General features: G+C 40.7%; 1 protein-coding gene across 2 annotated transcripts in view; it reads left to right on the forward strand.

The window, feature by feature from the left end:
• Window positions 1–25862, forward strand: part of CRACD (capping protein inhibiting regulator of actin dynamics) — a 207458-nt gene that overhangs the window by 72257 nt on the left and 109339 nt on the right. For both annotated transcript variants that reach the window (XM_063458033.1, XM_063458034.1), the window contains exons 2-3: window positions 9907–10048; window positions 23068–23144. In XM_063458033.1, coding sequence (XP_063314103.1) covers window positions 23081–23144 — 64 coding nt within the window. In that variant the 5' untranslated portion in view covers window positions 9907–10048; window positions 23068–23080. The remainder of the gene's footprint in view (window positions 1–9906; window positions 10049–23067; window positions 23145–25862) is intronic.

Consider the following 25862-nt stretch of genomic DNA (forward strand, 5'->3'; position numbering starts at 1 on the left):
AATCCACACTTGATCTCCTGGATGATAACTATGAACAGGGGGATAAATATTCACAGGTAATCTATCTTGTACCCATTTCTGTACCTCCTCCATAGTCTTACCCAACTCTACAACCTGCTGCCGGGTAATTCCTTCTCCCAACTGACTCAAGTCCCCCCTTAAGTTACCAAGTACGGGAGGTGGTCGCCCATACATGATTTCAAAAGGAGAGAGGCCCATCCTTCTGGTAGGGGTACTGCGGATTCGCAATAAAGCTATGGGTAAGAGAACGTTCCACTTAAGTTGGGTTTCCTGACACATTTTAGCCAACTGATTCTTAATAGTTCTATTCATTCTCTCTACCTTACCAGAACTCTGGGGTCTATATGCTGTATGAAGCCTCCACTTTATACCAAGCATATGAGTCAGTTGTTGTAGGCACTGATGAACAAAAGCTGGACCATTGTCCGATCCTATAGAACAGGGTAGTCCATATCGGGGTATTATTTCTCGTAGCAGGAATCTCACAACTTCTCCTGCTTTCTCTGTACGAGTAGGACATGCTTCTACCCAGCCTGAATAGGTGCACACAATTACCAGCAGGTAACGATGTCCACCCGATTTAGGCATCACTGTAAAGTCAATTTGTAAATCGGACATGGGGAGTCCCCCCATAAACTGGACTCCTGGTGGCTTTACTGGTCCTTGTCTTGCATTATTTTTAGCACACGTTACACATCTTCGTACAATCAGGGGCGTATTAGCCGCGAGGCAAACAAGGCATTTGCCTTGGGCGGCATTTTCCAGGGGGCGGCAAAAAACGCCGCCCCCAAATGCCCAGGGCAAATGCCTTGTTAGCCTTGCGGCTAACTGGGCTGCCGGTCGGGCTGCTGGGGTGGTTGCTGGGCGGGCGGCTGGCGAGGGAGCTCTTCCTCTGAGCTCTCTGCTCAGCTCCCTCGCGCGCCGCAGAGTGAGGCTGGGAGCCGGAAGATGACGTCATCTTCCGGCTCCCAGCCTCACTCTGCGGCGCGCGAGGGAGCTGAGCAGACAGCTCAGAGGAAGAGCTCCCTCGCCAGCCGCCTGCCCAGCAACCAGCCCAGCAGCCCGACCGGCAGCCCCACTAGACCCCAGGGAGGTAAAGAAACCCCCCCCCAGCATTCCCAAAGGTAAGGAGGCTGGGGGGGGTAGATTAAATTAATTATATTATATATATATATTATATATATATATTATTATATATATATATTATATATATATATTATATATATATATTATTATTATATATATATTATTATATATATTATATTATATTAATTATTATTTATTTATATATATTATTTATATATTATATTATATATATATTATATTATATATTATATTATATATATATATATTATATTATATTATATATATATATATTATATTATATATATATAATATTTATATTATATTATATATAATATATTATATTATATATATATAATATTATATATATATAATATTATATTATATATATATATATATATATATATATATATATAATATTATATTATATATATATATATTATATAATATATTATATATATATTGTTATATATATTTTATATATATATATTTTATATATTTATTATATATATTATTATATATATATTATTTATATATTATATTATATATATTATTTATATATTATATTATATATATATTATTTATATATTATATTTTATATATTATATTATATATATATATTATATTATATATATATATTATATTAAATATATTATATTATATATATATTATATTAAATTATATATATATATTATATATTATATTAAATTATATATATGTTATATATTATATTATATATATATTATATTATATATCAGAGAGTGTATGTGTCTGACAGTGAGTGTGTGTCTGCTAGTGAGTATGTGTCTGCTAGTGAGTGTGTGTGTGTGTGTCTGTTAGCTAGTGTATGCGTATCTGTCAGTGAATTTGTGTGTGTGTGTATTTAGAAGGCGGGACGGGGGGGGGAAGGGTTGGGTGGGGGGCGCGCGCGGGGGGGGGGGGGCGCCTGAGTTTTGTCCTGCCTAGGGCAGCACAAAACCAGGATACACCACTGCGTACAATGGCCTGAGTCAAGTTGGACAATCTTGGTATGTAGAAATGTTTTCTGAGAGATTCTTCTGTGCTGTCTCTCCCAGAATGTGTCCCGTTGTGATAATTTTGGACAATTTCTACCGCTAGTGATGCTGGTATGACTATTCTTCCATCTTCTAGCTGATACCACTTGTTCTCCAAATACTTTCCTGGTTCAGTCTTTAACCACTCCTCTTCTTGAGCTGTATAAACTGGAGTCCATTGGGACAGTGGAGTTGGTATAAGAGCAGCTATATGCCCCACATATTCCTGTCTTCCTGATTCAGCAGCACGCTTAGCTGCACTATCTGCCATCCGATTTCCTTTGGTTACATCACCATCTCCTCTCAGATGCGCTCGACAATGTATGATACCGACTTCTTTCGGCTCCCACACTGCTTCCAATAGTTGTAGGATTTCAGCTGCGTACTTGATTTCTTTGCCTTCTGAATTCAGTAGTCCTCTTTCTTTATACAAAGCTCCGTAGGCATGAGTGGTTAAAAACGCATATTTGGAGTCCGTGTAGATGTTCACTCTTAAACCTTCAGCCAATTGTAACGCTCGTGTCAGTGCTATCAATTCTGCCTTTTGTGCTGATGTTCCTTTCGCCAGTGGCCGAGCTTCTATCACCTTGTCTATTGTTGTCACTGCATATCCTGCATAGCGGATCCCTTCTTTCACATAACTACTGCCGTCGGTATAATATTGAACATCGGGGTTCTGGATGGGAAAATCACGAAGATCTGGTCTACTTGAGAATACTTCATCCATTACTTCCAAACAATCATGTTGACTTTCAATAGGTTGTGGCAAAAGGGTAGCTGGATTTAAGGTGTTTACAGTCTCTAAATGCACTCTTGGGTTTTCACACAACATTGCTTGATACTTGGTCATACGGCTGTTACTAAACCAATGATTTCCTTTGTAATCCAACAACGTCTGTACTGCATGTGGGACTCGTACATAAAGTTCTTGACCCAGAGTGAGTTTATCAGCTTCAGCTACTAGCAGGGCGGCTGCAGCTACGGCTCTTAGACAAGGTGGAAGTCCGCTGGCCACTGCATCCAATTGCTTAGACATGTAGGCAACAGGTCTTTGCCATGATCCCAAGTACTGTGTCAATACTCCCACAGCCATTCTTCGTTGCTCATGTACATACAGGTAGAATGGTCGTGCGTGATCAGGTAGACCTAATGCTGGGGCACTCATCAAAGCCTTCTTCACATCTTCAAATGCCGTTTGCTGTTCTTGGGTCCACAAGAAGGGGTCGTGCTCTGTACCTTTGATAGCTGCGTACAGAGGTTTTGCCAGTATCGCGTAGCTGGGAATCCATATCCTACAGAAGCCTGCTGCCCCCAAGAATTCTCGCACTTGTCTTCTATTCTTGGGTATCGGTATTTGGCACACAGCTTCTTTTCTCTCTGGCCCCATAATTCTTTGACCTTCAGAGATATGGAATCCCAGATATTTGACAGTTGGCAAACACAACTGAGCCTTCTTTCTAGACACCTTGTATCCTGCCTTCCAGAGAATGTGTAGTAGATCGTGCGTTGCTTGCTGACAGATTTCTTTTGTAACTGCTGCTATCAACAAGTCATCTACATATTGTAACAATACACACTCTCCTGGGATGGACTCGAAATCCAGTAGATCTTGACTTAGAGCTGAACCAAATAGGGTAGGTGAATTTTTAAACCCTTGGGGCAGTCTTGTCCAGGTCATTTGGCGTTTTGAGCCCGTTACAGCGTTCTCCCATTGGAAAGCGAAAATACATTGACTTTCTGCGGCAATTCGGAGGCAAAAGAAGGCGTCTTTGAGGTCTAAGACTGTAAAGTAAGTAGCCCCGCCCGGAATTAAAGCAAGCAGGTTATATGGATTGGGTACAACTGGATGTATACTAACAACCGCATCATTGACTGCTCTCAAGTCCTGCACAGGTCGATACTCATCTGTACCGGGCTTTTGAACAGGCAGCAATGGGGTGTTCCAGGGGGAAGTACAGAATTTTAGGATACCATACCGTATGAACTTATCCAGATAAGATTGGATGTTCTTCTTAGCCTTCTGCGGGATGTGATATTGTCTTAGGCTCACTGGATAAACCCCAAGTTTTAGTTCAATTTTAATAGGTGGAATATTGCGGGCCAGTCCTGGTGGGTTGTTCTCTGCCCAAACTCCTGGTATGTTGAATAATGACTCATCACTCCTAGGGTTTTGGCTAGTCAACGCTGTATAAAGTCGCCACTCTTCTTCCTTTGGTACGGATAATGTCATAATACCTGAAGGTCCATTAAACTTTAAGGATGTTGTTCCATTTGGTAGGAACGTAATCTGCGCTTGTAATTTTGATAGCATATCACGTCCCAGCAATTGGACTGGACATTCAGGCATATAAAGGAATTGATGTTTTACTACGTGGCCTCCCAATGTACAGAGTCGACTTTTAAGAACCGGTTTTTCAGCACTTCTTCCAGTTGCTCCTATTACAGTAATAGTCCTTCCAGATGGAGGAGCAACTAGATTAGTCACCACTGAATGTTCAGCACCAGTGTCGATCATGAACGCACTCCTTTTTCCCCCTATTGATACATCGACCATAGGCTCCGCTCGACCAAGGGGGATGGAGCCCGGTCGGTATCAATAGTCCTCCATGACCGTGTCAGCCAATCCTACAAAGTCCCTGCCTTCTCTATCGCGGGACCTTTGCGCTGCTGGGATATACCTATCTTCCCTAACACTTCCTCTGTTCCCATTACTCCCTCTATTACCATTACTCCCTCCGGGGCCTCCTCTACCTCTCGCTCTGCCTCTAAAGTTTCCGTAACCTGCCCTGGGTTGGTCTCTCTCGTACTGCTCTCTTTGTGGACATTCGTTCCTCCAATGCCCTTCTTCCTTGCAATACGCGCACTGATTCCTACTCAAGGGCTCCCTACTCCATCTACTATCGCCTCTATCTGGGCCCCGTCTATCTACGCCTGCGATCGCTACCGCTAGCATGTCTGCCTTTCTACGCATCTTGCGCTCTTCCTCTTTCTTACTTTCTGTTTCTCTATTCATATATACCTTATTCGCTACCTCCATTAGTTGGGTGATGGACATACCTGCAAACCCTTCTAACTTCTGTAGCTTGCGCTTAATATCTCCGTAAGCTTGGCTGACAAAGGCAGAGTTCACCATTCGGGAATTATCTGCGTCTTCCGGATTAAAGGGGGTATACAAGCGGTATGCCTCCAATAATCGGTCATAAAAGACACTGGGCGCTTCATCACTTTTCTGAATCACCTCAACTGTCTTCGACATATTAATGGCTTTCTTTCCTCCGGCTTTCATGCCAGCAATTATAGCGTCTCTATAGGCTCTGAGTTGAACCATATCAGCACCATTTACATTCCAATCGGGATCGGTGTTGGGATAATGTGTTGCGGCCCATGCTGATGGATTGGCTTGGTTTAAAGTACGGGCTTTATCCTCTAGTGCTTTAATGGCCGCTTGATTAATTCTTGTCCTTTCCTCATTGTTGAATAAAGTCATTAATAACTGCTGGCAATCAGCCCATGTCGGGTTATGTGTCTGTACTATTGAGGTGAACAGATCAGTCATAGCTTGTGGTTTCTCAGTATACGAGGAATTGTGGGTCTTCCAATTTAAGAGATCGGTTGTCGTGAATGGGACATATACAAAGACTGGGTCAGCATGTGCCATTTGGCCTGCGGCATCGATATAGGCTGACCCAGGATTCAGACGAAGAGGCATCTGATAGTGTTTTAATTGTTGGGCACCGGTCAGTTGTCGGGTCTGTATGGGGCTACGTGGAGGGGCGTCAGTCATAGGTTCCAGTCGGGGAGAAATAGGGTATGGGGATGTGGGAGCTTGGTTTTGGGAAAAGGTTGTAAATAAAACACTTCGAGTCGAGCTAGAAGAAGCTTGACCGGAAGTCTGAAGTGGCGCCAAATCAGGATATTCGGATCTAATGGGGGTTGGCTCTGATTCCGGAAGGGGAGATTTAGTACGAGAGGGGGTGGATTCTGTACTGGAGGAGGAAGCGGAAATGGATGAGGGTAATGAGGGAAGGGTTGCAGGACTTCCTGCATTTGCGTCACTTCCTCTTAACGGAAAGTAAGGGGGCGGCAAAGGGATCTCGGACTCAGGGGGCGTGTCCAAAATGGGCCTAACACCAGTCCTAGTGGACAAACAAGTCCTAGCTACCATGAGGCGACATTGCTCCTCGTGGCATGTCTGAAGCCATTTTGGCGAGTCATTTACGGCCTGTCTCCAACAATCAATATAAGGAAACTAGCCGTAAAGTTCAGGCCTACCCGATACAGCCACGTGTAAGCGCTGTACCAGAGTTGGATCCAAACTGCCACGTGGCGGCCATGTCGCAACCAAAGTAGGCCACTCCCTAGTACACAAAGTGACCAAACGTACAGGAGACATTTTAACCCCAAAATCACAAGTTTTGAATCCCTTTTTAAAATTCTTCACCATACAACCTAAGGGATCCGGAATCGTTGACTGCGACGCGCCCATACTTATCAATGGAACGTCGTTGACAACGAATACTATGCACGCGTACTATTCAACAGTCACACCCGTTTCCTCTGGCAACAGCACCACGTGGTACAGTTACCAAGTGAAACGTATACAATAACACAATAAACACTCAGGGAATTCCCGTACACACACAGCTGTTACACCAGTCACTAGATAATCAATATTATGCCCTTTGGCGAAACTATTCAGTCACCCACGCTATAATTCTCTATATACGAATTACCCGTCTATAACACACCCCAGTAACATCGTCTTTTACAAATAGCGGTTACAGTACGGTTAGCATAGGTCAAAGCACAAGTTAAGGTCACAATACAATTATTAGTGGTTATGGTGTTAAACATGCAATGGACGACAATGATTAGTACTTATATACAGTGTCAGTAAATATACAGGGTTATGGTACCGTGCACTATAATACAGCAACACACTATTAACACTCTCGCTAGACGGCTGAGCTCGCGCTATCTAACAAGATATACACTTTACTAAACAATCTTTATCACATTTACAATTCCCAACTAAACTATTGGCCAGTACCTTGATGGACTACCTAAAACTATATACACCCGTTTTGGTTAGCCACACTGCCCAAGCACCACATATAGCGAGCTAGAGGACCGAATTTACACAGGCGCCTCTTGGTCGATTACTATCAAAAATCTAGTGGGTTCCAAATTTACACGCCTTCCCACTTAGCCAAGATAGGTTGAGAGCTAGCGAACCGAATTTACACAGGCGCCGCTTAGTCTCCCGGTCCCTCCGACCTAGCGAACGTAATATACACCCTAGAACGCTAGTCTAGACAAGACACCGGTGTCCAGCTAGGGCTATTTACACAGGACCCCGCCTGACTAACCAAATCAAACGGTCTGACTAAAGAGCGTTCGATTGAGCGGTGCGCCTTCGCTCCTTCCCTCCGACAGAGGGGGCAGATTCCATACACAAATAACCCCTTATGGGCCTACCGCACAATCGGTATACCCCTAGTGGGTCTGCCGTCTAAAACAGCAGTTGTCTTACCTCCTCGTTCCTGAACCTGAGTTCACACTCATCGACGGGGACACCCCAGCACTTCTCACGTAGAGGCCGATGATCTCCTGGACAACAGACCAGTGGCGCCGAGACGAAGGGAGGTCCACGCAGAAGTTCAGGGGTGCAGCCGTAGAGAACGTGGGCAAAGATAGACCGTCTCACGCCTCTGCCTCTCAGCTACCGTTGAACGATGAGCTTCCCGGCCAATGCACCAAATGATACCGGAGAAACTGACGGAAGCGAAGCACAGAGAGATGGACACAGGTTTCTTCAGGAAGGAAGAGATTCTTTATTGGATCACCGATCGGGACTCAGAGGGACTAGCGTCACCAAAATACCACAAGTTCTGAGCCCCGGACAATAGTGCAGGCTCCTTATATAGGCACATAACTCCTCCCATATTAAGCTCCACCCGCACATTCTCTTGACCAATCAATACAAATAAGAATTAACTTCCTGCTTGACCGCATGGCTTGTCAAGCACAATGGAGGAGGGGAATACTACATCCTGTATTCTTGCACATGCTCCGTACACTACTGATCGTATCTTGCCTCGTGCAACCAACTGATCGATACGTCAGCATATGCACGTACACATGCCACGTGGTAATCTCGGCCTACTAAATTTATTTTTACCGAGATTCCACCACAGATCTTTGGGATGCATTTTATTTTTAATTATATTTTTTAGTCTGTGGGTCAACAGAAGATTTGTGTAAAAGAGTGAACTTGAAACTTTTCAAAAGAAAATGACTATGGGATTTATTCATGAAAAGTGAAACTGTAGTGAACTGCAAAGTTTTGGAAAATTAAATATCCTCCTCAACTGTAGTCACAGCTTGGGTATCTGACTGAATTGTACTGAATTTTGCAATCTGGTTTTCAGCTCATCACCATCGATTGTTTAGTCAGGGCTGTCTTTAACATGGGGCAAACAGAGCAGCTGCCCCGGGCCCAGTTACTCCTGATGGGCCAAAAGCAGCTGCTCCATTTGCCCTCTGTCTTCAATCATCCCTTTTAGGATCAACGACCCTAAAATAAATTATTGAGGGCAGTGGCCCCGCACGCTGAGGGGGCCGTCGTCTGGCCCATGCACTTAGGGACACCTGATGGCATTGTGTCCTCAGGGGCTCTGTCAGCATTGCGACTCTTTAAAAGCACGACCGGGCCTATGATTATGTCAGGCCTGGGAGGAAGTGAAAGCTGGACACTTCCTCCCAGCTAACACCGAGCACTGCGGAGGAAGGGCGTGCAGAGTGAGAGCCTCAGACTCCCAACAGTATCTAGCCAGCCACTGGACTCCAGGGAAGCCACCCTTCAGCACCTAAAAGGTAGGAAATAGGAGGGTGGCAAAAAAAAAAAGAAAGGATAATTTGTTTTGCATGTTTGTCAGATTGTGTGTATATGTCTGTGTGTCTGCATGTGTGCCTTTGTGTCTCTTTGTGTGTTAGTGTATCTGCATGTGTGTCTGTATCTTATGTGTGTCTTTGTGCTTGTGTATCTGCATGTGCCTTTGTATCTATCTGTATGTATATCTGTGTGTCTGTGTATCTTTGTCCTTATGTGTATATCTGTAGCTATATGTATTTTTCTGCATGTGTGTCATTGTGTATCTGTGTGCATCAGCAGTTTGTATCTGTAGAAGTGTCATTCTGTGTATCTGCATGTGGTTTGTTTGTTTTTGCAGGGGGGAGGGGGGGGGATTGGTGGTGTAAAGGGTGTGATTGAATACTAGGGAGTGGGAGGGGCAGGATCCAGGGTGCCCAGGCAAAATGCTTGCCCAGGATCCAATCAATATTAAAGATGGCCCTGTGTTTAGTAAATAAGACCTTATTTGGAAAAAAAACAGCAGCACCCAAATTGTCTACAGTGTCTCCAGTAAAAATAATTGATTTAGCCGCCTTCTATACTAAAAATGAATAGAATATAATTATATAAAGGTACATTTATTGAATATTTTCTCAAAACAAATTTCTAAAAGCCTGTATGATGGTCTGAAAATAACAGCTTGGAGCACTGATGGTGTAGTTGCCAAAAGTATACTGCAGATATTATCAGAAATATGAGTACAATTTGACAAATGCATATAGCAAAATAAATCATTTAAGAAAAATATGACTAAAGCCATGAGGTTTTATTTTTCCTGTATAAAGCTGGTGATTACTCATAGCTTACAGTATGCTTCTCTGCTCTTTTATAAAGGCATGTGATGAAGACTGGTCCAACCATTATTCTGCAATATGCATCTTGCTAAATAGCATTGCTCTGGCCCGGGGAGCAGGATTTTAACTGTGAAGTAAAAGTGGTTGATTGGAGATCGAGGGACAAAAGCTTGCATTGGAAGGTGAGTGAATAAAACTGCTGATTGCAATGCCCCCGGAAGGACATTTGTACTCAGAAGAAATATACAGGGATACTTCTATTTTATTATCCGAATAGCTAAAATATGTATAAATTAGCACCATAATAGAATATGTTTGGAAGTTTAGTTCCTCTTACAGCAAGGCTTTAAGAAACGTCCAAGCTTATATTTTATGATGGATAATTTCTTTGGGGAATTAGCTATATTTGAATAAGTTTGCTTCCTTAATATGTATTAATAATATGTGTAATATTGTGTCACACCAACAGCTGTGGACTGCAATCATCATAATACATAGCCAGCAGAGTTAGTCCCTCATAGGCAATTAACTGTTTATTAACTGACCCACGAGAGCCATTGTTTCAGCATGGGTAAAGACCACAGCAGGGTGTTGACTAAATAATAGGAGTTTGTTGGAAACGGCCAAAGCAAAATCCAGCAAATGAGTGACAAAGATATCCCTATCTGTAAAAATGGGTTATCACACATTCATTATTTAACATGATAATAAATATATAGATATAACAACTGTATATGGTATTAGAGAGTCTGCAAAACCTTACACCACAAGAAAAAGAAAACAACAAAATTTAAAACTACTCTTAAATAACCAGTAGGACATGACTGCATCCAATCAATTCATTTTCTTATCTGTGTTTGTAATTTAATTGTGGATGGACCCCAAGCACATGTGAGGTTGGGACTGATGGAATGGGCTGTAAGACATTATTCCCTATCCATCTCAAAATTAGATTTTCCCGAAGGTGCAGCTATGGAAAGATGTATAGAATCATAACCATTATTATTACAATAATTCATACACAATACATTTAGTTGTATGTAAACTGCATGTTATTTTTATATAGATAATCAAATTTAATGTTTCATTATTGTGCCCTAAGAAGGGAAAATCCTGGAATTATCTGGCCAGTATTGAGAATCAGCTTGTATAGTGTAATAAATTAATAAAACATTCTCATTGAAGACAATCTGGTCATGTTACCCTACAAGCATTGGAGGTCTTTGAATTAAATTTTTACCCTCCCAAGTCTGACTTCGATAGAAACAATGGCATGCTTTAATATTGCCAGTTTGATGTATAAAATAATTTGAGGTCAATGTTACATGTTGCAATGGGGGATTGAGTTGATACGAAACTAGGAGTTTTTCAGAAATATCCAAAGCAATGATCAGGATCTCTGTATCTTCCCTGTGTAAGCATTTAAAGGGACACTATAGTCACCAGAACAACTACAGCTTAATGTAGTTGTTCTGGTAAGTATAATAGTTACCTTTAGGCTTTTTTCATGCAAACGCTGCCTTTTCACTGCCTTTTCAGAGAAAAGGCAGCGTTGCTTACATTCCTCTAGGGACACCTCCAAGTGACCACTCCTCAGATGACCACGTGCATCCTGGCTCAGTGCTGCCAAAAAAGCAGCCCTGATGTTCAGTGTCTCCACACTCTGCATTGAGACGCAAATTTTTTCCTCATAGAGATGCATTGATTCAATGCATCTCTATGAGGAGGTACTGATTGGCCAAAACGGCATTTGGCCCCGCCCCGTGCTGATTTTAGCCAATCCAATGCTTTCCCTATGATTGGCTAAAAATAGGCCGTTTTGATGATGCCACAAAGGGGGCGGAGCCAGCGCCGGCGGACCCGCGTGGCGCTGGAAATAAGGTGAGTTTTATACTTTTATAGGGGGGCTAAGGGAGGGCAAGCCACCTAAATGGTGGGTTAAACACTATAGGGTGAGGAATACATGTTTGTGTTCCTGACCCTATAGTGTTACTTTACCTATTAAGTCAATGGTGGGTAGAGCATCATAAACCTACTCTCATTTCTGAGAATGGCTTATAGTGGCATCATTATATAATGCATTAAAACAGTGTAAGGTATTTTTTACTTGACTGACCCTTTGATGTATTACAGTGTTTTTGTAAGCTGTTTGGTTGAAGCGGACGTTTCTCGTTTTGCATGGGAAAAGATCCCCAGGCCATTATTGTGGACCTTGACCCATAAACACAGATCTGACTCAAGGCACATCTTTATTATTCAGGCTGCTGATATTAACAATCTGTATCAACCAAACCTCAATTTAGATCTCAGTAGGTGCTGAATACTCAGATATTTGGTAGAGGAGACAATTAGTGTTTGCATACACTGATTGTTGCTGAAACTTGTGAAAGGGCCTTAATGTGAAATTGAGCGCATTCAAATACGTGTTGCTCTGAACTTTAAAAAATCCTCCCGTAGTTTTCTTTTAATGTTCTGTTTTTTGTTATAATCTAAAATTTGTGCTGTGCCCACCTGTGATTCTGTTTAATACTGTAAATTGCACTCAGAAGCTGATGTAGCTTTGAGTAACTGTTGGTGATACATGCACGACAAAAATAAAGAATTAAAAAAAAAAAAAAAAAAAATCCTCCCAACATAATGTGACAGAGCCGTTCTGTAGATAGAGGACAATTTGTAGATCATGTGTCACACAGTAACATTGATATGTTTGCTACCATCAGTGTAGAAACCAAAATAATGTTATGCCTTTCCGAAAAATCCCAACCTCACTTAGAGAGCATACATTAAACCAGGGGTAGGCAACCTTTTAGCAGCACTGTGCCGATATAGGATTGTGATGTCCCGTAGCGTGCGGTCCTATTTTTTTTTTAAATTGAGGTGTGTATGCTGCCGTATTCTGCTTGTGTTATTTTTACTGTAATTGCTTTGTATCGTTGTATATGTGCGTATATGCAGGGCCGTCTTTAATATTGACTGGACCCTGGGCAAAGCATTTGCTTGGGGCCCCCTGGACCCTGTCACCCCTCCCCAGGTGTGCAAGCACGTCCTCCACCCCAACGCTGACACACACAGACATGCTGACACACACAGACATACTAACACACACACACAGACATGCTGACACACATATACTGACACACATACACAGACAGACATACTGACACACGCAGACATGCTGACACACACACACACACACACAGACACACTGACACACAGATATACTGACACACAGAGATATAATGACACACACACATACTAACACACACAAAATTTACACTTTAAAGCCCACCCTCCAGTTTCCTACCTTGCTGAAGGTGTTGGGAGTTGGGGTCTGGCTCTCTCGGCTAGCCCCCCTCCACTCTGCCTACTCTTCTTTCCCGTGCGCTCCTCTCTTTGTGGGTGGAAGTGATGCGCGGCCGTCCCTTCCTCCCAGCCTGCTGCCGAAAAGCAAGGGGACCGCTCGCGCTGTTAAAGCGCCTCAGCGTGCAACCAGACCCCTGCTGACAGAAGACCACCAGGCCAGCCAGTGGACCTCCTTAGTGTGTGGATTACTGGCCGGGGGGTGAGAAATAGTTGAGGCCAGCGGGGCTCACGGTGCAGCTGCCCCGTTTGCCCCGCGTTAAAGACAGCCCTGCGTATATGAGCTATTATATTGTATATGGTCATGAGTAGTTTATGGTATTGTGTATGATAATTATGAATGTAAGCTGTGTATGGTGGCTGCTTGTGGAATTGTGTGTGGGGATGGATATGTCACATTGTGTGTTTGGTAGTGTGTGGGGCTGTTTGGGGTATTGTATGTGAGAGGCTGCATGTGGAGTAGTGTGCATGTATGTGGATTGTTAGTGGTGTTGCGTTTGTGCGGATTGTGTGTATGTTTGTGTGTGGGCTGTCCGTATTATTTGTATGAGGGAACGGTTATTATGCATTTCTGTGTATATCTAGCAGTGTGGGTGGCTTCCCTGGGTTCCATTGGGGACCAGGCCGGCCAGGTACAGGTCAAGGACAGGAGCTGCAACAGCAACTGCGTGCTGCTCTACTACTGTGTGGATTGCCATTCACAAGTGCTGGGAGGAAGTGATCTGAGATCACTTCCTCTACGTGCTGCAATGCATAAATTGAGGATTGTCCTTCACCACCTTTTCGGATTAGCAGATATCTTAAGTTTTATTGGAACTCCTGATAGGCCAGAGTCTGTTTGGCTCTAGCAGCCTTGAGTGCCGTGCAAAGGCACCTCGAGTGCCGTGCATGGCACTAGTGCCGTAGGTTGGCTACCCCTGCATTAAACCATGCAGTTTTATAGAGACAAAATGATACACTATCATTATCAAGTCTATTAGTAGTTAAAAGTAGACTCTTTTAACATATTTTTCTTAACTTTTTTAAACACTGAAAGATATGATCTTAAAATCTACACCAGATGTTCTGGTGGGGAGATTAATCCCCCCATGCACCCCAGTGCCTTCACCCATCCATATTGGCTACTCATCAAAACCAGGGAACTTTGGCTTGGAAATGGGCCTAGACTATAAACATGTAACCAAATTCACAGCTTTTTTAATAGATGTTTTTATATAGATTTTTTGAATGGGTAACCATGTATCATAGCAATGGTATGGATACATGAAGAACGAGGCAGTCTCTGGCATAGGACCCTCTAACTGTTCATTGTCCCTGATTTAAGCTGTAGGAAGATTTTGGTTTTCCAGGGGCGGTAGACGTTGGGAAGTAAGGACTTGAGAACTGAATAGCACACTGTAATCAAGAACAGCTTTTTTTTTTTTCAACAGAAAGGATAAATAGCTCTTCTTTACAAACAAACTAAGGTTGATTTTATAATATGAAGTCTTCCATTTTGTTGGATACACAAATTAGTCATTCACTACCGAGAGGATCTGGAATCAAGCAAATTATAGATTTTGTATTTATGTCATCAGTGAGTTTGGTAAATGATTCCAGTAATTCGAGCACCTCGTATGTTTCAGTATAATATGATGTGTTCACAATAGAGGGAACCAGGCTCCTTAGTAAACTTTTGTTGTTCACTTTCCATTTACTGGTCCAGTGACACATCTTAAAAGGCTTGTCTGAATACCAGTAATACGAGGATCAGAGTTGGGCTAGCCCCTTTCCTCCTCTGCTATGTTGATGATTAATAGAAGGTGGCATTCTAGAACGTAGCAATTCTTAGTTGAGATATAAAGGTTTAATTGTTGTAATTATTATAATGTTTTATTTTTTTTTATAGAAATTGACAATATTAACTAAATTCACAATCAGCCACGGTTACATGTGGTACTTTGCCAGTTAATCTGCAAATTTCATTGAAAATTAGCTTAGCGTGTGCTTAGGTTACATGTGGTACTTTGCCAGTTAATCTGCAAATTTCATTGAAAATTAACTTAGCGTGTGCTTATTGGAAGCACATCGGCATACACAGGGTTAACATGTCCTGCATTGGTATAACTGGTAATATTAAATTGCAGTGGTTCTCAATGTCATTCAGTGACTTTGGATATATTTCAGTCTTCAAGGGCAATAGAATGCTGGGTAGAGAATGCTGGTTACATTGTAAAGGGTTGAATATTTAATTTCTGAATGTAATCGTATGGATTCTTTTAATTATCTATGGCCATGTTTATTTTAATTCCTTATTTAGTTACAGGCATTCAAGAGATACAATATTACTCATTCATTAAAGTGTGTGCATGGACTTGTGATTTCTTTCAAATAATCATACATAATACAGAAATATTTTTAATCACAGGATCTTCAGTAAATGCTCACCATTTAGTACGTTTTCCAAATTTCTCATTTTATTGCATATAAATATAGATATTGCAATCATACACACAGACCTATATAGCATGTTTATAGTATTTATATACTCGTCATCCACTAATTTGTGTAATACATTTAAAAATATTATTATTTTTATTTTACTCTACCATGTGCTTCACATGTGAACAGATCATTGATGGATTATTTTGCTTGAAATTGTTATGACTAATGCTTTGTGTTACCTGTCTGTTTTAGGATTATGCTGTCTAGTATTTCTGTGTATTGACAATGAAAATATAAAAATTTCAGGTGCAAAAATCAGTTATTGCTTGTTTTAACTCTATTGCGTTTAAAAACATTGTACTTAAGAGAAAGTAGGAATTTCTTTATCATGAAAGGGATCAACTTATTACTTTGAATAAGATGTTGCCTAAAATGCCTCTAGCCTTTTAATTTAAATGATAATTAAATTTTATACCATACCATACATTATAACCAATTCACCAAGCAAAAATAGTTATGGTTAGGGTATCCATATTCTCCCTGTTTTTGAGGGACACATATAATTTTTCACATTTATGAAAAAGCATGACAAGGGTTGCCCTGCAATGTGTATAATGCATATTCTGCACGATTCTTCATTGCCTAATGACCTTATATACCTTCTTATGAATTCTACATACTACGGGGCAACACTTTTCAGGTGCTGCCCATCAATATGTATACATGCTATCGTTCCCTGAAAATATGGTGGATCTGTTAACCCTAGTTATAGTGCTTAGAATATCCGCTTAAAGGGGCACTCTACACACCATAACACTACAGCTCACTGTAGCAGTTACATAGTTACATAGCTGAAAAGAGACTTCCGGCCATCAAGTTCAGCCTTCCTTACATATGTATTTTGCTGTTGATCCAAAAGAAGGCAAAAACACCCAGTTTAAAGCACTTCCAGTTATGGTGCTATGGATCATTAGATACTACTCTCCATAAAAATTATTAAACAAACATGGATCCATTATAATTATAAAAACCAGGGTTCACTGCAGACACTTGGGTAATGTAAATATTTAAAATCTTTATTATGTGTCAAATCTTGGATAGTAATGAGATGTTTTAAATGCTGGAGATGGTCTAGCCACATGGACTCAGCCTGTTATAGCTACCCAATGTTGAATGACATACATAGTGTAATTATGCTATTCAATCTTGGATAGCTATAACAGGCTGTGTTATATGTCATACCGTTTATATATGCATCTGTGTGTGTGTGTGTGTGTGTGTGTGTGTATATACATATATATTTCAGTTTTCAAATAAATCTTTTGTCAGGACAGAGCTTTTAGAATAACATACAAACAATTTATACTTTCATTATAAAACACCCAAGAACTCACCCAGCTTCCATGAGTTGCTCCATGGACCCCCAGGGCCCACATGCATTCATACCGAAGCCCCAGCGTGAGCATGTTGACACATAACCGCCTGGCTCAGTTGCGTGTCCCCGGGAATATAGCGGTAGCAACACATAAATAAAAAACAAATGCACATGTGGGATTGTTCGCCCCATCGCAAACATAATGTGAAACATATAATATAACACTGGCTAGTGAGGCCATAATCCTCTATCTGCACGCCAGGCGCTAGAGAATCACAGAGCCAAAATGGCTCATTAACACTGCACACAGTGATCAAATCGCGGCTTTGAGACACGCCGTTTATAGACGAGCTGCGATTCCTCACCCAAGAGCACTTTACTTTCCGTGGCATGCAATCTACACACCTTTAGATAGCCAGACCAGTATGAATAACTTGTAGCATAAGAAATATACATATAATTCACAAAATTAATAGTCCTTTCCAAACTACAAAGACAATTCCTATATAATTGTGAACATGTCAAACACAGCTATACACCAATTGCAAAGATCCATCTCCAAAGGTGGACGAGAAACAAGTATATATTAATACACATTTACAAAGCATTGTAAACAACAAGTAACTGTGTAGCCATTTATCTAGTGTAACACATGTCCAACTAAGTATCCATGTGGCCATAGGGCTCAGTTGTTTAAAAGATATTAAGAGGCAAGTATGCTACAGGTCTCCTGATGATCATTAAGCCATGCTCATGGTCCCAAAACCTGTACCCAAGAGTGGGTAGGAGACCATTTACCATGCACCGGTCTAAATCATATGAGACCTATATCGAGAGCTATACATGTGTATACCAACATAATGATAGATTAATATATTTACAGAGAAACAGTAACATTAGTGTCAAAGGTATTTTGGTCATGGTGAACCCATGTATTCAGTCCAGAAACCTATTCCCAAGGGTGGTTATGGACAGTTTTGTGGTATGCCTACACCTCTCATTACTGATTCATAGAGCACGAAAAACCTAGTGGAGCTCTATAGACAGCTGCCCAATGGAGCTAATTTCTAAATATAAAATCTGATATACAGATTTGAATAAAAGAGCGCACTCATGGTACTTGATATGACGCTTAAAGATCTGCTTTTATTCCAGCAGTTAGGTGCAAAACATGCAGCATCAACATCCCAATCCTTTATCTGGGCTTTTTAACGTGAAATGACAGATGCCCACACTGAAACTTAAAAAGTGGCTCTTAAATGAAAGAGAGGGGGTATCCTGAAAGATGTTGAATGGATGATGCCAATATGATGTCACCACTGGTAGTAAGGAGTGCAAACAAAACAGAGCAGACATAAGAATCTGCTTAATGAGCAAAGAAGTATAAAATAATAGGCTGAAAAAGAAATAGCAATAGTAGCAATGACACAGAACCACTATAAAGTGGATAAATGTATTCTAAAAATGCATATAATGCAGACACAATGCAGACACAATGAAATAGTTACATCTCATCAGAGAGACGTTCGAAAATTAGCTGGCTGGGAGTGGCTGCATACTGAGGTAGATTCATGCAAACAAAGTAAGGCAAATGAAGAGATGTCACAGAACTAGCACATCCACAAACACATCATATATATGTAATCAAACACAAACAAATAGAGAATATTATATTTTACTGTACAGTTTATATTGCAACTAGAAATGTCATATTGACCACACAAATATGGAGACCTATAGTAAGTGGCATGGTAGTTTAACATCTATTTAAAAAATGCTGTAGAGACTTGATCTCGTTGAGACCCTGGGATGAGAGGGTGACAAGAGTATAAATCCAGAACGCCTATTTCTGAAGTAACTCACAGCCACACTCAACACCACAAGGGGATGTTGGTATACTCATGAATCTCATAGCAGCTAATGAAAGTCCACCTAATTGGACGTTTTCAAGGTTAAGGACACACCAGGTGTGATTGCAAAGAAATTCAGATTAACAGATGTGATATTGACATCCTGCAATGTGAGCAGACTCTATAGTATAATCCCCCATGATGATGGAAATTCAGCCATGCCGATGGTCCTGGAGAAGAGACACACAGAGTGGCTAAGGAAGGGGAAAAAGAGACACACAAAGTAGTTGAGGGAGAAACATACACATAGAATTGGCCATTTTTATTGCTTGGGAGGGGGGGTGCAAATAGCTGGTCATGATAGGGCTCAAATAGTCTCTGGATGCAGTGGCTCTGGTCTGTCATAAAGATTGCATTAACTATCTGGGAAAACCATTAGCTAGACACTTCCTAGAAGATGGACATTCTTTACCTTCTATGAGATTCATGGGTATAGACCATGTTCCAATATCCCCCGTAGTGGTGACTGTGGCTGTGAATTACTTTGGAAAGATGCATTCTCGATTAATACTCTGGACACTCTCTCAACCCGGGGTGCAACAAGATCAACTCTCTACAAAGTTTTTTGAATAGACCTTAAACTACCATGCCACTCAGTATATGACTCAATATATGTGTGGTCAATATGACATTTCTCGTGCAATGTGAACTGTACAGGACATGTTCTCTATTTAATTATGTTCTCAGTTGTGCTTGAGCTATGGTTTTCCTATATGACAACATTTTTGCATTGTATGAATTACATAAAGTCTATTAATTTACTTTGTTTGCATGAAGTTTACAGTCTACTTCAGTATGTTCCGCTAATTTTCAGTCAGGCTATCTGCCTTGCCTGATGAGATCAGTGCCGGTGCAGGGATTTTGGGCTACACACAGGCACAGATGCATTTTGCCCTCTTCCCCCTGTCTCCCCCCCCTCCCCACGAAAAATGACCTGTGTGTCCATTAAACCCATTCTTGAATTTCTTAAACCCTTTTGCATTTCTTATCCTCTCTTTTGAATGTCTTTAGTGTATATTATCTTCTTTTGTCTTACACTCCCCTATAGCGTGGCTGTGCCTTAGACCGTGGTAGAGGATCTTCTGTAACCTCTGTACGGCCTGACAGGAAGTCCTCAATGAGAGCGCCAAACTGCTTCCTGTCAGACCAGGGGAAGAAACAGAAGTATCTCCACCATGGTCCATGGCTCAGTCATGCTAAAAGAGGGAGTTTGGCCCCATTTATTCCCTTTTTTGTCTCTTACACCCCTCTCTGCATTTCTCTTGCTTCCCTCCAGCCCCTTTGTGTGTCTCATACTTCCCTCCAGCCCCTTTGTATGTCTCTTTCTCCTCCCAGCCCCTTTGTGTATCTCTTTCTCACCTCAGCCCCTTCGTGCATCTTTCTACCCCAGCCTCTTCGTATGTCTCTTTTTATCCCAGCCCCTTTATCTATCTCTTTCTCCCCTTTCCCAGCCTTTCTGTGTGTCTATTCCTTTCCTCTAGCCCTTTGTTTCTCTTACTCACCCCTTCATGGCTCTTTCTCAACTCAGTCCCTTTTATGTATCTCTTTCTCCCCTACCCCATCCCCTCTGTGTGTCACTTCCCCAGCACCATGTCTCTTACTCACCACAGCCCCTCTTTGCCTCTGTGTCCCCCCTGTACTTCCCTGCGTGTCTCCCCCAGCCCATGTTTTTACCCATTGACCAGCCACTGTCTGTCTCTATTGCCCCGTTTCCAGCCCCTCTGTGTCTATTTGTAACCCATTATCCTCCTCAGTTTCTCCATATGTCTAATTTCCTCCCCGACCCTCCATTAATGTGTCTCATTCCCCCTGCCCCCCATGTGTCTCATTCCCCCAGCACCCCATGTGTCTCATTTCCCCAGTCCCCTATTAGTCTCATTGTCCCTGCCCCCACCATATATCTCATTCCCCCTGCGTATTAGTCCCCTAGTCCCCATGTGTCTCATTCCCCCTGCCCCCCTCCCCTAATGTGTCTCACTCCCACAGCTCCTCAACTAATGTCGCATTCCCACAGCACTTGCTCTTGTGAACTTTTTATTTGTTATTGTTTTATATTGTGCTATATTTTATAACTGCCTTGGACTCCCAGTACTACTACTCTGGAACACTACAAAAGGTCCATATAATCTGGAGACATGCTGTTTTTTACTTCTTAAAGTGTAAGTGCGACCAATAAATGTATCATACCTTCTTTACAACGTACTTTCACTATATTTGATTTCTTTATTTTTATACATATCTGGTTGGAAGAAAATTACATCTTGCATCCCATACTCATCATAGTACCCCTGAGTGGGTGAAAGGCTTGATTTCCTCGTTTGTTTGTGAGTGCACTCATATCACATTTATTTATATTTCCTATTTAAACTTTTTTACGCTATGTTAGCCATTTAATTTATTTATACAGAACACAATTTTGGAAGACCCGCTTGTATACAGGTCATTCTATTTTTATATATACTCTGACGTATTCTGGGTGGTTTCCACTTCTTGGTTATGTGTATATTCTCTTAGGTGGCTGTGAAGTACACCTGGGATCACTTCCAGTTATCCGTCTTTCACCTTTAGTGTATATACTTTCTTTTGTCTTTTTACCCTCCCCTAATGTGTCTCATTCCCCAATCCTACCTCCCCTAATGAGTCCCATTCTGCCACTTTATTTTTCCCCAAATACTTTCATATTAGGAACGTCCGATATCATTACACACTCGTATGGCACTCATAGAATAATATGCAGATATAAAGTCAACAAGAGCAGAGTATGTAGTAAAATGTTATAATAAACACTCCAAATTCACTTGACGTCTGTAAAAATCTTCAAAAATCAATGCTTCTGCCATGTCTTGTAGGAGGTCCAGATACAGGACTGAAACATTCATGCTATATGGTTTGCACCTAACTGCTTGAATAAAAGCATCAGATAAAGTCCAATGAGTGCACTCTTTCAATCAAATCTACTTATTGGACTCAATTTAAGCACTCGCCCAAGTAGTCTAATGGGAGAAGTGAGTGCAAGGCCCCCATGATTTAGATATATGTAAAATGTTTACACAATTCTCTCAGAATTCACAGCTCAACAAGCAAATGAGCACAGACAGACATCATGTTCACATGCCTGATTTAAACATAGATTTTTAAAAAAAATAATGTAAACAAAGCCTTGTACTCCAAAATGAAGAATGACGAGAAACCACACACACCACAAAAACAACAACGAAACAAAAAAAAAAAACAGACACTCGCTTGGTTGTCCATGTATCAGTAGGATGCTGCTGGAAGAACATAAAAAACCCTTAAACCATTTCTGTTTTATGTGTTATTTTATGCTGGTCTTTAAGCGATCATTGTACCAATATTTATGATGCTGTATAAAAAAAAAAAAAAAAAACCCTTAAACCATAAAAGTATCAATGTACCTCATATATAGCAAGCTATGGAAAGATACACCTCTAGTGGCTGTCACTCAAACAGCTGGTTGAGGGGCTTCCTGGTGCCATTCTGCAAAGATGGATTCAAAGCATATCTATGGGGAGTGTGGTAATTGTTGTTTATGTGCACTATCCCCTCAATGCTTCCCTATGTGGTAGAATTTGATTGACTGAGATCAGACCGGAGCACTTGGAGACTAAAGGTGAGTAAATCTATTTTCTTAATTCGGAGGGGGGGGGGGGGTGGAAGGAGGCCAAAATATTTTAACTAACTAGTATAATACTCTAACATGTTTTTACTCCTAAATTTAGTGTTCCTTTAAATAAAATACATCACTATGATGGAAAATGTAGTGTTTGATACAAATTATAGCCATGCTTAGCTATAGTTGTCAGGTTAATGTTTATTGCTACAGTATAAGAATGTATCTATTTTCTATCAGCGTATGGTGTTTTATAAAGTGTGCTCATGTAATATTAAATAAGCAACCATGGCAGAACCCATATCTCTCCAGTTTAATCTGTACCGATCACATTGATCTATGGACTGGACTCAACAGCAATTTATAGTGTGTATTCATACCGAGTTCATGGACATTTTAAGAAATATAGTTGTTTACACCAGTATTGGATGCGCTAACAGGATAGCCTTGTTGTATATTTGTGATAATTTGTGTGTATACAAATTTACATTTTTATTTCAGTAACCAGAACATCATGGCAGGTGAACGAGAACCAAACCAGGAAACTCAGATTGAATTGCTGAGTTCTAAGAGCTCAGGTAAACATGTAGCAGATGTTTTCATTGCAGTCCAGAGGCAGAATCCATGTCATTTATCATATGTCCTGTGCTTGTACATGATCACACAACACTAGCTCAGAGTGTTTATTGATTATGCTGAGTACCTTTGCCCAGAGTCACATAGGCACTGCAGTACTCAAAGAGTTATCAACTCATTCACCCCTAGCTAACTTCCTCAGTGTATGTAATGCAATAGCTTATCTAAATTAATGTATGTTGGAGAAGCATTGAGGCTGTCAGAGATTAATATTCACTAATATATAATCTAAATACTAGCAAAATATATTTTATAATACCAGTCATAATGAAGTGAAAAACAAACACATTGGTGAAGTTTTATAAAAGTGTTAGAAGTGTAGCAAATGTGGAAACCATAGAATGTACCAAATGTACCGCCGTAATTTCTCCACTTTTGGAAGTTTGGTTCATTTGTACAGATAATGCACAAATGAAAATTCCACCATATGCTATTATGAAATACAATATAAGCAACACTGGAGTCGGGCTTTGGGTGTCAGGAGTACCCTGCTTTTTGTCACACCACTTAAAAACAGTTTAGCAATGGCCAGTGGGAGTGTATCCAAAGATTGCTTGCACTATAAGCTGTACAATAGAATGCAGTGGTTATGGTGCTTAGACCTCCAGATAAGGCTTCCTACTTAAGATTACAATACCCAAGTTCTCTCTTCCCATTCCAGAATGCTCTGCTCTGCTACCCACCTTTGTATCTGCCAAAGAAAGGTCTCATATTTATCATATCAGTGGAAGGATCAATATATAAATATAGCTGGTAATATAAGAAATATCAGAAGTAAACTCCATTCAGGAGCTACAAAGTATGCCCAAATTTGCTGAGTGATGGCATCGATGATACAAACTGTAGCTATCAGTGACATTAGACCATTTGACTACAAAGAGTAACACAAGAAGGGGAGTTTGAAAAAGTCCCAATTAGTAATTCTCCTACAATCCTTTTAGGTGCAATAATTATTCTCCATTATGATGTTTTGTCTAATCCAAAACAAGGTCCAGCCTCAGCTACATTTAATTGAATGGGACTAATCATATGAGCAAGGAACCCAACTGAGACCAACATTCATGAAGAAAAATAATTAACTCCAGATATGGTTCTTTTATATAGGGTAGTGGTTTATTCAGCTTAGACAACGTCCCAAGTATAAATATAAAATTATTGAAAAGAATAATGTACAGAATAGTGCTCTAGCAGAGGAGAATTCCATAATTACTATTTCAGTATGAGTAGCCCTTCATAGCAATTGCCATGTAGAGAGATGCAATGTCGATACTCCAACAGGACATCTGCAGACATGTTTGAGATACTGATACTTCCAGGACTTTGGAACCTGGTAAAGAACAGACTATTCCTGTGCTACCCAAACAGAATCCTTGGGATGGAACCTTAAAAAACTACAATGTCAGGATCCATTGGTTCCAGTACTTGAAACTCACACCTAGTCTCCAAATCACATTTGGCAATGTTTGGATATAACTTCCTGTCTGGCAACTTTCCAAAGGATTTATCTGCAAAAATCCCCCTAGAATTTAATGTTGGATTCTATTAATGAATCATTTGGGAAGATTTTCTAACAGTATCGAATTATTTGGAAAGCTTATTAAATTAAAGTTTTAGCTATTTGTATCAGTAAAATGGATTCTGTCTCAGCTCACTTCATAGCATGATGTGCTAAGGATTTGTGTGTGCTGTGATTTCTCCAGCAGTGGCTAAACGTGAATTATTCAAACGAGCTGAATAATTTCATGCTATTTTGATGAGTGCTGTGACCTGATTTTCCTTTCAGATTGCTGTTTTCTTCCCATTAATATTACATTGGTTTTCCCAATGAACACTGAGCTCTTAAGCATGATGGTTGTTGTGCGAATAAGTAAGGATCTTAGATTTTAAGGATGGCCGTATGCCGTGTTCCTCTGTAGGGTATAAAACTGGGGACGCAGGGTGTGTGCCTATTAAGTTAATTTGAAAATGAAAATGATGTTTTTCTTTGCATATAATAATAAAGTATAAATGTTATCAGGGCAGATACAGATAATTAGATATCAGAAATGTATGCTATTCATATTATCACTAATGTATTAATGAGTATAATTGGGATTTAATGCTCTTGGGCGTCTGGAAAATTTACATAAGTTATACATAGGATAATTAACTTTTTTTGCACATTCATAAAATATGACTTGATAGGTCTGTTATTATGTAAAGGGTTTGCCACATTTTCTCATAATATAGGGGTAGTGAATGCAGAATTTATAGGGTGTGATAACTAAGGTTAAAACACTGTAAACTGACCTCAAATACTGCAAGTATCCCCTGAACAAAATCCAAGAGATATGGGACAGGATTTAAGTGTGTCATTTTTGAGTCATAGATTAACATCTAACAACAATACACACTCTGCATCTATAATGGGCACAGGGGCACAGGGGCACAGGGGGACTTAGACACAGGCCTAGTCCAGGGTCCTACGTAAAGTGTCCATATGAAACCCCAGGTGATGGTGACTACTGTCACACCTGTGAGAAAAAAAGGTTAGTTATTAAGAAGGTGACTGTTTAGTATTTGACACAGGTGAGTGCTGGGGGTTTATGCAGTTAGGAGCAGAAAACAAGGTGTTCCTTCATCTTCTGATATGGAAGAGGGGCACAGTATATAGGCCATGG

Source organism: Pelobates fuscus, chromosome 6, assembly GCF_036172605.1.
Source record: "Pelobates fuscus isolate aPelFus1 chromosome 6, aPelFus1.pri, whole genome shotgun sequence".
Classification (NCBI taxonomy): Eukaryota; Metazoa; Chordata; class Amphibia; order Anura; family Pelobatidae; genus Pelobates; species Pelobates fuscus.